This window comes from Miniopterus natalensis, chromosome 15 (genome assembly GCF_054644295.1).
Source record: "Miniopterus natalensis isolate mMinNat1 chromosome 15, mMinNat1.hap1, whole genome shotgun sequence".
NCBI classification, from domain to species: Eukaryota; Metazoa; Chordata; class Mammalia; order Chiroptera; family Miniopteridae; genus Miniopterus; species Miniopterus natalensis.
Genome location: NC_142095.1, coordinates 19,955,481 through 19,969,810, shown reverse-complemented (window position 1 = coordinate 19,969,810; position 14,330 = coordinate 19,955,481). Strand labels below are relative to the sequence as shown.

The window sequence follows — 14,330 nt, the reverse complement described above, 5'->3', positions numbered from 1 at the left end:
ACGGATGAATTACAAAAAATTATGCTGAGCGAAAAAAAGAAAAAGCTAGACATGAAAGAGTGCATATTGTGTGGTTTCATTTATGTGAAGCTCCAAGAAAATGCAAAACTAATATACGGTAATAGAAATCAGAAAGTGGTTGCCTCGGGATGAGGGCTGGAATTGACCGTGAAGGAACACGAAGGAACTCTCGGGTGAAAGAAATATTCACTCCAGATATATTCTTTTGGATGGTGGTTACATGGGTACACACAACTGTCAAAACTCATCAGACGAACACTTAAGATCTGTGTACTGTGTACAAACTATACATCCATTTTCTAAAGAAGAGAAAGATCTCTTTACTCTGGACTAGATAGGAGGTAGTGTTACCATTTTACCTAAATGGGTTGGGAATGAACAACTCTCTTTAATACAACAGAAAGAGCGCTTCAGACATAGATATGTTTATAATACAAAGTCTTAGTTATTTAATAAAAATATTACAAAATTACATGTATATAAAAACCAGTGCCCTTTGAAATATGATTAGCTAATTAACTACTAATACTGATAACCACGGAGTTCCTGGCTTTGTAGTTTTGGGACTATTATTACTATATCATTTCTTTACCATATTTTAGCAATAAAATACTTCTGAAAAAAGGCAGTCATTATGTAAGTAAATATAATAAAGCTTAATTTAAAAAATCTTGTTGACCAGATAAAATGGTCAGACCATATGTAGTGGAAATTGTCCAGGAAAATTTTAGAATGTCCTTTAGATTTTCAAAACTAAATTTATTTATCCGGTCATTAAACTAAGTATTTACTGAATACTATAAACAATGCCAGGTACTGTGCTTGGCCCTGGGAACATGAAGACTCTAAGACCCAGACTCTGACATTAATATGTTATTCTACATGTTAAGCTAAAAAGCATCGATTCATTTCACGATATTTGAGTTTGTTCTCTGTGCCAGGTACTGAGGAAATACCAAGGAAGGAGTGTGGTCCCTGCTCTCACGAAGCTCACATTCTAGCATAAGATAACAATTGTTGGAAGGATCCGTGCTTTTTCTGGGATCCTGCACGTTCTCTGGACATTCCTGTTGGGCCAGCCCCTGAGAGGAGCACTCCTAAGCTGAGACAGACCCTGTTCTCAAGGACAGATGGAGAATTACTAGCCACCAAGCATTAGTGGGTTGGATGCCATCAGTCCTTAGTCACACGGAGCCCAGCTGAGGAATGTGAGATACAACTTCAGAGCCGAGGGGACTCTCCTTGTAAGGATTTTCCTTCCCTGGAGCCTCCCTTCCATGCAAATGTCCTGACAAGGGGCCTTCTGCAGAGGGCCTACCTGCCAGGATTATAATTCTGGAATCTTTCATCATTGATATCAATTAAGTTGCTTAAGCTTTGGACATGGAGCAGAGGAAAGCTGGGAATGTTAGCACTGAGAATGTTATTGCTGATCTGCTGATCTGCTGACTGGCGAGATCAGGATCTAAGCTTAGGTTCTTCCATCTCTATCAAGGTCTAATTTAATCAAATGGAATATCTAATTTTGGTGATATGAAATTGCTTAAGCAAGTCAAAAACCCAACTGTCGTGGAGCCTGTTAAAAGGCACCGCTAGATAAAGTGACACCTACTCTTGAGGCACTGCTGAGAGCTCAGGTGCCATCCCTTCATCACCTCTGCTCAGCAGAAAGAATTACACATTTTGAGAAACCGTGATGTCATTTTCAAAACATAAAATCCATGAATGTTCTAGAATAAAGAAGGTATGTGATTCTATTCTTCATATGAGACTGCAGTATCTAAAACATGAAATTCTGTTCTATAACTACTCAATTGGGTATTTTAGTAGTCACAGATTTCCAAATAAATTAGATGGGTCTTTCTGAAAGACTGGTCACAAATTAGATGCACTTATTTTTTTATAGCAGCAATTTCTGGTTATTTAAGGACAAAACTGGAACAAAACTTGAATGTTAAATTGTGGCTCTGAGCTCTCAAGTTGAATGAGTAAGAAAATATCAATTCCCATTTTTAAAAAGAAATTTGCAAGTAAGTAAAATCAGAGCACAATGAGTGTTACCCACACATGCAATGGAAACTCTTCCACTAAAATACCTAGGCACTTGCTTTTAAAGTCTTAATGATAGCACTCCATGGTAAAGCACAGAAATCAGGCTTCTTGATTTCTAGGGATACTCTAATCCATGAACTCACATGTGATCTTTGCATCTCGCCCCTTATTTGGATAAGCAACACCAACAGAAGTTCGCTGCCATAGATGGAGCAGGTTCCCTGCTTCCCAGGTGTCTGCCTGTCTCCATTTGCAGATCACTGGAGAGGTCCCCCCATGAGTATATGTGTGTACACACACACACACACACACACACACACACACCCACCCCCACCCCCCGGGTCATTCCCACTCCCCATCTTGCTACTATATGACAGCCCCAATGGATTAACTTTTTAATAGACTCTAAACAACTAAGAAAGTAGTTGTAAAGCTGATTATGGCTCAAGGGCTCCTGAGAAACTTCAAAGGAATAGGGTTACATATAGGATTGGAAGATTTCTTGCACAAGATTATCAAGTATTCTCAATTTACACTCTATCAAGTGGTGACTAAGGGTATCCATGCACCTTCACCACTGCTAGCTTGCTCATTCATTCATCCACTCATTCATTCATTCATTCATTTATTCAAAACCACTTTACTGAGGTACGACTGACATCTGCAAAACCATCACCACCATCTATACCATAAACACATTCATTACATCCATGAGTTCCCTTCCACCCTCTTTATTTCATTTTTAAAAATTTTATTTTATTTTTTGTGATAACACTTAAGACCCACCCTCTCAGGGAATTTTTAGGTATATAATATGATATTATTAAATATTTCTGTACAGATCTCTAGGACTTCATCATCTCTGGCTCATCTATTTTTAATTTGCTAATTTGAAAGGTGAAAATGACACTTTATTGGTATTTTAATTTGCATTTATTTGACTAATTATGGGTTTGAACAGCCTTTTAAATGTTTATTTGCTGTTTGTAACTCTTTTTTCATTGAGTGCCTACTATATTCTAGGCACTATTTTGGGCACCAGGAATATAACAGTTAAGACAAACATATAGAGTTCACATTTTAGTGCAAGAAACAAATGATAAAAACAGACAAAAAAACCAGTAATTTTTTTAAAAAGCTAAAAATATCATTTTGTGCTATAAAAAAATACAAAAACAAAAACAGTAAGCAAGCAGAGTAAAGGCACAGGAAAGGGGTCTGTTATCTTAGACAGAGTAGTCAAAGGGAGGTTTTATGGAGAGATGATACTGGAGCAGAGACTGAACAGTGTGTGTGCCATGTGGATTACTGGGGGGACTCCGAGCACAGGGAAAAGCAAGCTCAGAGCTCCCTGAGTGGGAACATGTTTGCGTGCCTGAGGGGCAGTAAGCAGGCCAGGGTGGCTGGAGGCAATGAGCAGCAGGGAAGGGTGGTGGTATGAAAGGGGCTGGAGAGAGGAGGCTGGATCATAGGGCTGCCTTGAGGCCACTGAAAAGGCTTTGGGAAGTCACAGAAGGGCTTGAGCAGCAGTGCTATGACCTGACTTCCATTAATCTGGCTGCGGGGTGCGAGGAGGAGAGGAATATTGGGCGATCAGGAGACGACGGGAGTGCGATGAGCCATGATGGGGGGACTCGGTATTGGCAGGATACATTGAGAAAAGTGATTTGTTTCAGGATATATTTCGAAGAGGACTTGCTGATGGACTTGATGTGTGATGTGAGAGAAAGAGGAGTCTACTGCAATTCTAAGACTGGGTTGTGGTATTTATTGTGATGGAGAAACACTTAAGGAGTAACAGTTTTGTGGAGGCAGAATCAAGAGTTTAGTTTAAAAAATCCTAAGTTTGAGACGCGCATAGGACACCCAAGAGGAAATACAGAGTAAGCAGTGGATCTGTGAGTCTCGAGTTCGAGGGGAGAGGTCAGACTGAGATCAGTGAAGAGGCCTCCCGTCCTGAGTGGTGTTTAGAGCCATGACCTGGGGTGAGATCCTGTAAGGAGTGAGTACAGAGGCAAAAAGAAGACTGGCGGGTGCTTCAACTTATAGGCTGGATCTGAACTGCATAAGTCCTTTATATACTAATGATATCATAGTTCCCCAGTTATTTCCAACACAGATATTTCCCCAACTTTCTGTTTGCATTTGATTCAGTTTATTTTATTTTTGACATATCTACTTAAAAATAGTTGTATAGTAAAATTTACCAGTCATCCCCTTTGTGGTTCCTTCCGCTACTTTTAAGGCTAAAAAGCTTTCTAGTAACTAGAGGTCACACAGATACCATTAAGTGGTAAGAAAGACTGGGACTTAAATTTTAGCGGGGAAGTTGGGGAGACAGATGATAGGGACATAAATGGCGAATATAACTTGTTAGTAATGAATGCCATGAAGAAAACAAGACTGGCACTGGGTTAGGGAGCGAGCAGAGGAGGGGCACACAACAGGGAGGCTGAGAGTGGCTCTCCCACAGCCGGTCTGGGCTGAGCCCTAGGGCAGGAAGAGGCCAGGGGGGCTGGGAGGGGTGCTGCAGGGAGGGGAAGGGTCCAGCGCAAAGTGCCAAGCAAAGGGCAGCAGGGAGTGAGGAAAAAGGGAGCCCAGGAGGTAAGTCAAAGAGAGAAGGGGGGGAAGCCTGGAGTATCAACGGTGACGGAGCCTTTGGGGGGGTTTGGGGGTGTGTGATGTAATCTGCTGTAAATGGAGAGTTTTGGCTGTTGTGTGAAAACTAATGGGGGGGTGCAGAGAAGATAGGGAAGAGAGGAAGGGACTCTAGTTAGACAGATTTCGTACGAAGAAAGTGCCTAAAATACCCTGATCTTTTAAACATAACAAAATGAAATACTTGACATAACAGGCAGGAAATACAAGCGACTGGACTGTGAGATTCCTGAGGGCAGGGATTTCCGTCTGGTTTGTTCACTGCGTCTCTCCAGTGCCTAGCATAATGAGAGCCTGGAACTCTTTGTTAAACACTTGTTAAATTAAAATGAACAAAGTGACTAAAGGGAATAGCCTTTTGATGGCGAAACAAGAATCAGATGAAGTGACCACTCAGCAAAGGGCCTCAGAGAAGCCTCACGGGCTACAGGACTGGTCTCATAATTACGGTGCACATCAAAACATGAGGCAGAGCTCAAGCAAGGGTGGGGAGTTTAAAAATAACATTACTCGAAAACAGGGTTCAAAAGACAAGTTTAAATGTAGCCACTTCCTTGTAAACTTCTCCTAGACTATGGGTTTCTACGTGGCAGGAACTGTCTTCTTTTTAACTCTCGGAGTACGAGCTGAACACACAGTGCGTGTGTACCACATACATGCACGTTGAGGTTGCTGGGCGCCCACCGAGGAAACTTGCACACGGCAAAGTGCTCAGGGAAGAAAACGCGGACAGCCTGGCAGCATTTGTCACTGCTAACATTTCAGTCTCCTAGAGTAAACTCTGAAATTATGTTCTAATCTGAGATGGCTCTGGTTTGACAAGTTAACTCTTGAGACATCTGAGTACAGTATTATGAAAGAACAAAACTGTTCATCAACCCTTTATGCCAATGTTAATTTCTTTTAAAAGGAGGATTTTAATGTTTTTTAATTCCTACAGTGACCCTTAAAATTTCTATGTACGCAATCACAAATGCACACCCAAGATGCATTTATAAGCTTATTGTGTAGTTCTAAAGACAGCTGGGAAAATCAATTTTAATTTTGTTACTGAAATAATTTAAAAATATATTATAAAACTGCCTCTTTTCAATCAACAGCAAGTATCTAGAAAGAGATTATACAAGTAGGCACACTTTATTTAGGTTTATTAGTGTTAGAAGAATGAAGCTGCCGAACTTCAAACTGTAACGAGCACTCTTATATTTAACTTTTCATCTCACCACTGATACCAGTGTATATCATTTTCTTATTCCTTTAAAGAAATTCAGATAAAAAAACTCGGGTAATTTATTTATATGCATTAGCCATCGATACACTGAAAACTGGAAAATTATTTTCAGCAAATGTGCACTATTTCCTGATGATCTCCAAGAACGTCTTTGTGACAAAACTTTCATCAGCAAGAGAACTTACCGGCTTTTATTCATGAGGTCTGCTCCCCGTGCTTTGTAATAATCTAAATTTGGATGGAATTGATAAGTCACTGGCCTTGGATTTCTCTATAGAAAAAAAAAAAAATTAAAATGTATAAAGCTATTTAAGTTCTATATTAACATATAAAAGGACAAAATGATTGTTTTTATATTTTTTCAGAAAAAATACATAAAATGAAATTTAATAATTATATTCTTGGGTTTTGCTTTTATTGTTGAAGCTTTGCCTTACCTGATCTTAGTCCTGACTGAAGACTGAAATTGTTTTAATATATTTTTCTTTTTTGAAGGTTTTTTTAAATTGATTTTTTAAGAGGGAGGTAGGGAGAGCAAGTGAGAGACAGAAATAGAGACAGAGTGAGAGAGAGAGAGAGAGGGAAACATCGATCAGCTGTCTCCCGCATGCTCCCCAACCAGGGACTGAACCCGCAAACCTGGGTATATACCCTGACTGGGAATCGAACCTGCCACCTTTTGGTGCACAGGATGATCATCCGATCAGCTGAGCCATACCGGCCAGGGCTAATATATTTTTCTTTTACTTGCCTCATAGTTTGAATAGATTTATTCCTGTCATTAAATTTATTTTTGATGATTTTGATCATTTTCAATATGACTTTCCAAATACAATAAGATAAAGTCACAACAAAACTGAAAAATTATATGAGATAATCTATGCTAATGGACCAAGAGATACAAAATGTAAAGAAAGCTGAGTTTTGGAGGAAAAGGGAAATGTTTTTGATACCCACAATGCTAAACATGCCCACTAGATGGCACACCGAGTCTTCCTTCTCCTAAAATGAATGAACTATTTCAAGAATTCAGCAATTCTTTTAAAGTTAGCAATTTCTATGTCATCTGTTCTTACATACGAGTTTAATAAGTGTCCAAGTAGTGGAAATATTAGCAGGGTACCATTCACAATACAAAACTAAACTGACCAAAAAGAGTATTTTCATAAAAGAAGCAATACATTATCCTTTCAGATATTTAATATTATTTATAAACACTGAAGAAGTGTCCTTGAATCATAGATCAGGTGTGTCTAAATATGTTGCTATTAATTTAATGTGTCTGTTATTTAAACGTATCGAGTTCCTCATGGTCACAAAATTAAACAAGTTTAATTTTTATAAAAAATTCATCTAGTTTATAAAAATGTAACATATTAATAAAGCATTACTTAAAATAAATACCATCATCTCTAAAATGTTAAAATACATATTATTTTATTTAAAAGCTTTCAAAAAACTTATAAATAAATGTGTTCCAATGCTCATCGGAGCATATAATTCAAGTTGATAATTAGGACTTTGACCCAGAACATGCCCTGTCCTCTGAGAGATCCATCTAGACAGAGAAAGGCTGCATTTTGTCTTAACAGAAAGTTACCAATATGTTTGGATATCAATCCTTGGCGACATAATCCTAAGGCACTGATATAGTTGCATGTAGGCAGGGGAGTATATAATTGCTAAGGTTAAATAGTTGGAAATTCATCAAGCTAACAAGCTGCATCTTAATGACCATGATGGACCTTTTCTTTTTTTTCTGCTGAAAAGAGAATATTTACACAGCTTGACCCTTTCATATCTCCTCCAAGTCAGCCCTAATCATCTAACATAACTGATGATCCCTTGATTTAGCTCCAGCTACCACCCCACTGGTTTGTATTCAACACACAGTTCTACAATAATCAAATCTGAATTGCCTTGATGAAGATAACCGGTGCTTCCATGACTACCATACTAGTAAGTCGAACAGTGCAACTTTTCCCTTTCTCAAGGAATCACATAGGTTTCCTTGCCGTTGCTGATGACAGCCTGGACCTGAGTATAATGGGGAAATAAAACAGAGGTGAGAGCCACTGGCGGATTGTCAGTGCATTCATGATTTATTTCAAGAATTAACTTCCGCAGGACCGTCACTCATGACTAATTTCGCTCTTTATTCTCAGTACCTGGAAATACATTTTATTTTGGCTAATATAAAAGACTTTTCTTCTCTGACTTCCAACAAACTAATGAAGGATTATGTTACTTTTTGCTAGGAAACAATGAAAGAGGGGACTGCACAGAGCAATTCCTTGAGACATCTTTATAAAGAAATGACAAGCAATTCAAGGCCGAAGTGCTGATCTACCCGAGCACTCAGAGCCATTATTAGGAATAATGATCTGACTTGAACACATGAATGGGGCCCAAGTATTGCTTTCACCGAGGCTGTGTAAACTCCTGGGAGACTTAGCAGTATCAAAAGAGGAGGCAGCTTAAAGAACCACTGTACTGAGACTTTAAAAACAGAATCAAAAGAGGGTGTTGAAAAACAGCATTTGGAATGTAAGAAAATAAAATCAGAGGTTCCAGTTAAAAGTTATTCAATAGGATTTTCTGTCCGAGATGCTGCTCCTCTTCCTAAGGCATTAAGTACGCGGACAGCTAGGCGGTCTCGGGCGGCACTGTCCAACAGAAATACAATGGGGGTCATGAAGGCAAGCTTCATCTGTAATTTAAAATTTCCTAGCAGCCACATTAAAAAGAAATGAGTGAAATTAAATGTAATAACACATTTTATTTAATTCAGAATATCCAAAATATTGTTATTTTAACATGTAATCAACAAAAAAAATTATTGAGGTATTTCACGTTCTTTCTTTTGTACAAAGTCTTTGAAATCCAGTATATATTTTATACTTACAGCACACTTCAGTTTGGACTAGCTGTACTTCAAATGCTCAATCGTTACACATGGCTTGTGGCTTGTAATGGACAAGACAGAGCTAAATGTCTGACATATACGTAAATCAATGTGTGGCTATAAAAATCAATATATACACAGACATGAATGAAAAGGACCCAAGTACTTTTATACACTAAGATTTAGCACTGACGGTTCTTCAACATACCTATACTACTTCTCTTTTAATTCGTTTTTTCTCTTCTAAATAAGGTCTTAAAAAAATGAAGAAAACTTCACTGGAAAGGTATGGACCCCCCCCCCAAAAAAAAGTCAATTAATTAATTTGGAACAATATCTTCTCACACAACTATGTACCAAAATAACAATGGTTTCGTTAGGGGAATGAGATTAAAGGAGCAGAATTCTAACTTTATGCAACTGAAACATTTTAAAAGTAAAGAGAAACTTGTTTTTCTTATTTTAAAGGTTATTTTCCACATAGATTTTTAAAGAAACAGTTCTGACTTTTAATTTTTAAAGATCTGGAATGTCCTCTAAAATACAGAAGCCACTAGACTTTTACATATGTGAAACTCTGATAAAAAGATAGCAAAATGGAAATCCTATCTTAAGTCACATTGGTCTGTGTGCAGAGGAATACCAATTATGTTCCATGAGCCAGGAAGTCTATATAACCATACATGAGGATACAGAAATCACAAATCCAGTCTACCTTGGTTTACCATGCCTTTCCTAGGCCAACCCAGGATGGACTTGAACTAAATGTACAAGACTGAAGCTAGTTAACTTCTGAAGTACCATTCACTTCTCTCTTAACAAGCTGGTGGAGCTCTTCTTACAGCTTTGCATTCACATTTTATTTTATGGTAATATAAGAAGAATGCTGGAATTCCCACCCGTGACATACACAGGTTGGATTTTTGGGAAGCATCTTAAAGCTTTATGGACAAAATGACTTACAGTAGCAGATTAGATAGTGGTAGAAACAACTGTCCTAGAGGGACCTATATGGAAAAATAAAACAAGACAAAGCCATGCTGTACTTCTGAATTTCCAAAACACTGTTCATTTGCCATGATCACAAAATCAAATTACAAACAGTAGTTAAATGACAACATTAAATGTAAGGACTAAACTAAGTGACATCTGTCTAACCTCGCTGTTACAGATAAAGTTCTTCACTTCTAGTCTAGAGCTTGCCCCTTACAGTCATTTCAGGGAACACACAATCCGTCCCTTCCTGGGTGTGACTTTTGATGGTGGACAACTCTTTACTCTGTGCTGGAAGTGTGTAGATCAGCATGTAACCCTCCTCCCCCTGCCATCCCTTACCCCCATGGTACTATTTCAGTATTTTAAGCTCAAACTCAGTTTGCTGCAGTAGTACACAGATATTTAAGTGATAACCCACACTAGATACAACTGACTACAAGATGCTACAAGAAGTACAATTAACTATAAGATGGTATGTGACGATTTTCCTTGTTCTGAGCCTGGTGAAGTCAAACTCATCCAACAAAGGGCATTACAAACAGCACTTTCTAGATTGATCCCCTACCTCCTAACCCTCAAGTGTAGGTGATTACCTCCTTTTGAACTGTCATGTGGAACTTCAGAAGGAAAAAAAATCTAAAGTACTCATCCTGTTTTGAACAGCACGGCGCCTTTCAAAGGGCTGGCTATTTATAAGCACAGGTAGAACTGAAAAGAGCCAAAGAAAGGCAATTCCAACGATCCCTGTTCTAATTATGAATGTACTAGAAGGACTTAAAGAAGAGTTAAAGTCATAGGTTAAAAACAAAGAGACTAGGTAAACATAACTCTCCCATCTGCTTTAAAGGCCTAGGATGCCTGGCAGGGAGGCAGGATCCAGATCCCTGCCCCACCCACTACTAGCTGAGGAGCCACTGAGAGGAGTGAGTTCCCCTCCCAGCTCTACTCTCCTCACGTGCAAAACTGCAGGAGGATTAAAGGAGACAATGAACCCGAAGCACAGCACCGTGCTGGGCACTTGATGCAAACGCGATGAGATGGGAGCTATGATTACCTTCCCATATCACTGAGTACTGGCAAACAGACCTTTAATTTGAGAACAGATCTGACAGTTTAATAACTTAAAATCCATGGTGAGAGAAGGTGATGTTTCATACTTCTGATAATCATACTTAAATTTAGGGTAGAGTCTTCTAAACAATACATTTTAAGAAAGCAAAAACACATAGTAAAATATATCATACACGCTGGATCTCGTGTGTGGGAAGAAAGGCTGTCTTATTGCTGAGGAGTATGTACACTTATACGTTTTTAAGAAATTGTAAAACCATCCTATGCCATGAATGCACGTTTGTTTGCCAGCTTATGTGATTACAATAATTAAAGTGATTTCTGCAATATGTCCAAATTATTATCATTTTTATAGTTTATTGGTCATGATTCTTAACGTTAAATTAAACTGATACAGTTCCTGCAGCACTTGTTTAATAGAAAATACTGATTTAGATTTACAATATCGTGTATGTTTAGCACGAAGAAAATACTTGACAAATGAAGAGTTAGTTTCCTTTCCCCTAATATTTTGCCACCAACCCTTGATTTTTAGCATGCCAGCTGAGAGAAGGGGGAAAAATAAGGCTCAGAAGGCGAAACGGCTCTGCGAAAACACGTCGAACGCTTCTCTTTGATGAAAAATGAGACTCTTAGTTTAGTGAATATGTTATTGCCTCAATGCTGGGGGAAAAGCAACCGTCATTAGAAAAACGAATCGCTCAGCTGTTTATAAGCAAAAAGCTCCGGGGGAATTTCTCAGGACCCCAAAGGCAAAGCATTCCAGGGTTATGCAAACATATGCTGCAGGTGTTTTAGGGGAGACAGGTGGGCAGGCCCCCGCCATGGAAGGGGAGCCGCTTTAATTCGCTGTAACGGAAACGAGGCAGCCCGGCCGCGTCCAAGTGCAGAGACGCCGCGGCCCCCGCGCCGGGCAGGAGAGCAAACTCTCCCGAAAATAATTACCTTGTTAGTGCCAAGCTACCGGAAATTCTCCCTTCTCGTAGTTTTATAGAAAACAAACACTGCCAATTACTTTAAAAAAAAACAAAATTAAAGGTATTTTAAACCTGGAACAAAGAACAGCCTGAAATGGTGATAATTACCCGAAAAAGATAAGATGAAGTATTGTTGCCTTTATTTAAACAAATATTCCTAAGGAGACAGTTTGCTGTAATATCCCCTCTTTGGTTCACTAGGCAACATTAGATTTATCATAATTCTCCTAAAGCCTAAGATATTTCTATATTAAAATGCTAATTTTGTCTTTTCTTTTGCCTGTAATTAAAGCTGGGGAAATCTGTGATCTGATATTCACTGATTGCTAGAGGGTCCACAAAGGTCTCACCATTTCTGTTTCTTATTGCCACACGCTGCCCCTTCATTAAAATTAGATGCAGGAACTCAGTGGATCAAAAAGGCAGACATAATCCTAAATGGTCACGAAGCTCCCATTTAAAAAAATGCATAAAATAACTGGTTTATCTGGATACTGCTGTCAAATCCAGACTTATATTTTATTTCTTCCTTCATTTATCTGAGTTGATTTTCTTTTTATATTATACTTGCTATTGAGAAAATACTCATTTACTATACATATTTATGTATAACAGTATATTGAGCCGTATCTTATCTAACCCGCTTGTCCTTTTTGTAAAAAACAACCCATACCATGAATTAAATATCAAATATTCAGTATAAAAAAAAGCTCACAAAACACCAGATTTGAAAAATTAAAGCCTAGTTTGATATTTCACAATATTACAAAATCCAAAATGTGGATACAAAGCATTCATCAAGTGAACACAGATCTTCATAAAAAAAAAAATCTTTGTAACATGGTTGTAAATTAGAGTATTATTCCAGTACCAGGTTTAAAATGCCCTCTGGTTTATATAGTAATAATTCCTATCTTGACAGAAACTATATAGCAAATGACAGAAAATTCAAATAATTCCATTTTTGCATCTACAGATAAAAACTGGGAAAAAAATTTTTTAAAGGCCTGAAAAAAGTTTAAAAAATTGTTAATTGAGTAAAGACACAGACAAAACCTCTGAACCCCCGCCAGCCTCATTTTACATAGTGAATAAGCCCAATTCCCCAAAGTGACATCCCCATCTCTACCCTGGCAAGCAGGGATCTCAGATGGCAGAGAAGCATTTAAACCACCTGTGCGTTATGCTCGACTGTAGCTCACACAATAAATAGACACCAGAAGAGAACTGGAAAAATTTTCCTTTTCCTCATGTATTTATAGTTTTGAACCTAGCGGGCAGGAAGATGCCAGATGAACATGCCCCTCAACATATATGTAAATATGGGAAGTAACTGAGGCCTGCCCGTTTTCTTTGTTCCCAACACTGGTCCTCAGACCCCCTCTTCGGCAGTTGGTGAGCTCTCCGCAGTACTGAACTCTTCACCCCTTCCTCCTGGAGTGTAAGCACACGGGGGAGGGGAAGCCTTACTTCAGTGGTTTCTAGAAATCTGGAAACCCGCCTGTCTTTTCCTAGAGCTGTTTCCCAACCTCCGATAACATAAAAGAGGAAAGAGGTGATGGCAAAACTGTTCCTAAATATTCCAATTGGGGAATCTAAACTCTTTGATATGAAAATTGTCCTTGTAAATTTTTATCTTTAGAAATGTTAAAAGTAAGTTTCAACAACTTATCACCAAAATAGAAGCAACTGAAAAAAAATGGTTTTAGGATATTTGAATCACCGAGAATAAATTTATGTGACCCTGTGGGAATCAGAACCCTGGTTTGAGGAATTTTGCAACCCCCCCACCCCCCAGTGTTCTCACAATCTACTTCCCTTCATTACCTGCTTCTGCAACTGCCAAGGCGACAAAAGACTAAGCTGCCGCACAAAGGAAGCCTTGCAGGGCTTCACTTCGAACGCAATTTTGGGAGTAACATCAATGATAAAACATCTCGGACTTAAAAATTCATTTATTATATAAATCCATTACTACTAAGGTCATATACTGTTTGTTTTTGATGCTTTCTAGTGTAACAATGAAGTATCAGAATTGAGTTTTGAAATATCCAAGTGAAGAGAGAAATCAGAAAACATAAATAACACAGAGATCAGAGTTATATTTTCCTAAGTGAGACCAAGCTCTGCTTAGGAGAGTATGTCCAGTTGGACCACTGAGGCCACTGAGAAGAGTCCATCCATGTAGACGCACTCTTGCCTTTCTTCACTTTTTTATTCTTGATTTCATGTATCATTACAAAAAAGAACACGGATATTATGTCAATTTCTCTAAAGATTAGGTAGTATTGTAAAATATTTTCTTTTTAATCAATAACTTTTTTTTCATTGGTTTTACAGAGAGGGAGAGAGAGAGGGAGAGAAACATCGATTGGTTGCCTCCCTTGGGTGCCCTGACTGGAGATCAAACCCGCAACCT

General features: G+C 38.4%; 1 protein-coding gene across 1 annotated transcript in view; it reads right to left on the bottom strand.

The window, feature by feature from the left end:
• TBC1D5 (TBC1 domain family member 5) overlaps positions 1-14,330 on the bottom strand; it is a 362,705-nt gene that overhangs the window by 60,231 nt on the left and 288,144 nt on the right. Inside the window, exon 17 of the mRNA XM_087824924.1 lies at positions 6,148-6,233. Coding sequence (XP_087681050.1) covers positions 6,148-6,233 — 86 coding nt within the window. The remainder of the gene's footprint in view (positions 1-6,147; positions 6,234-14,330) is intronic.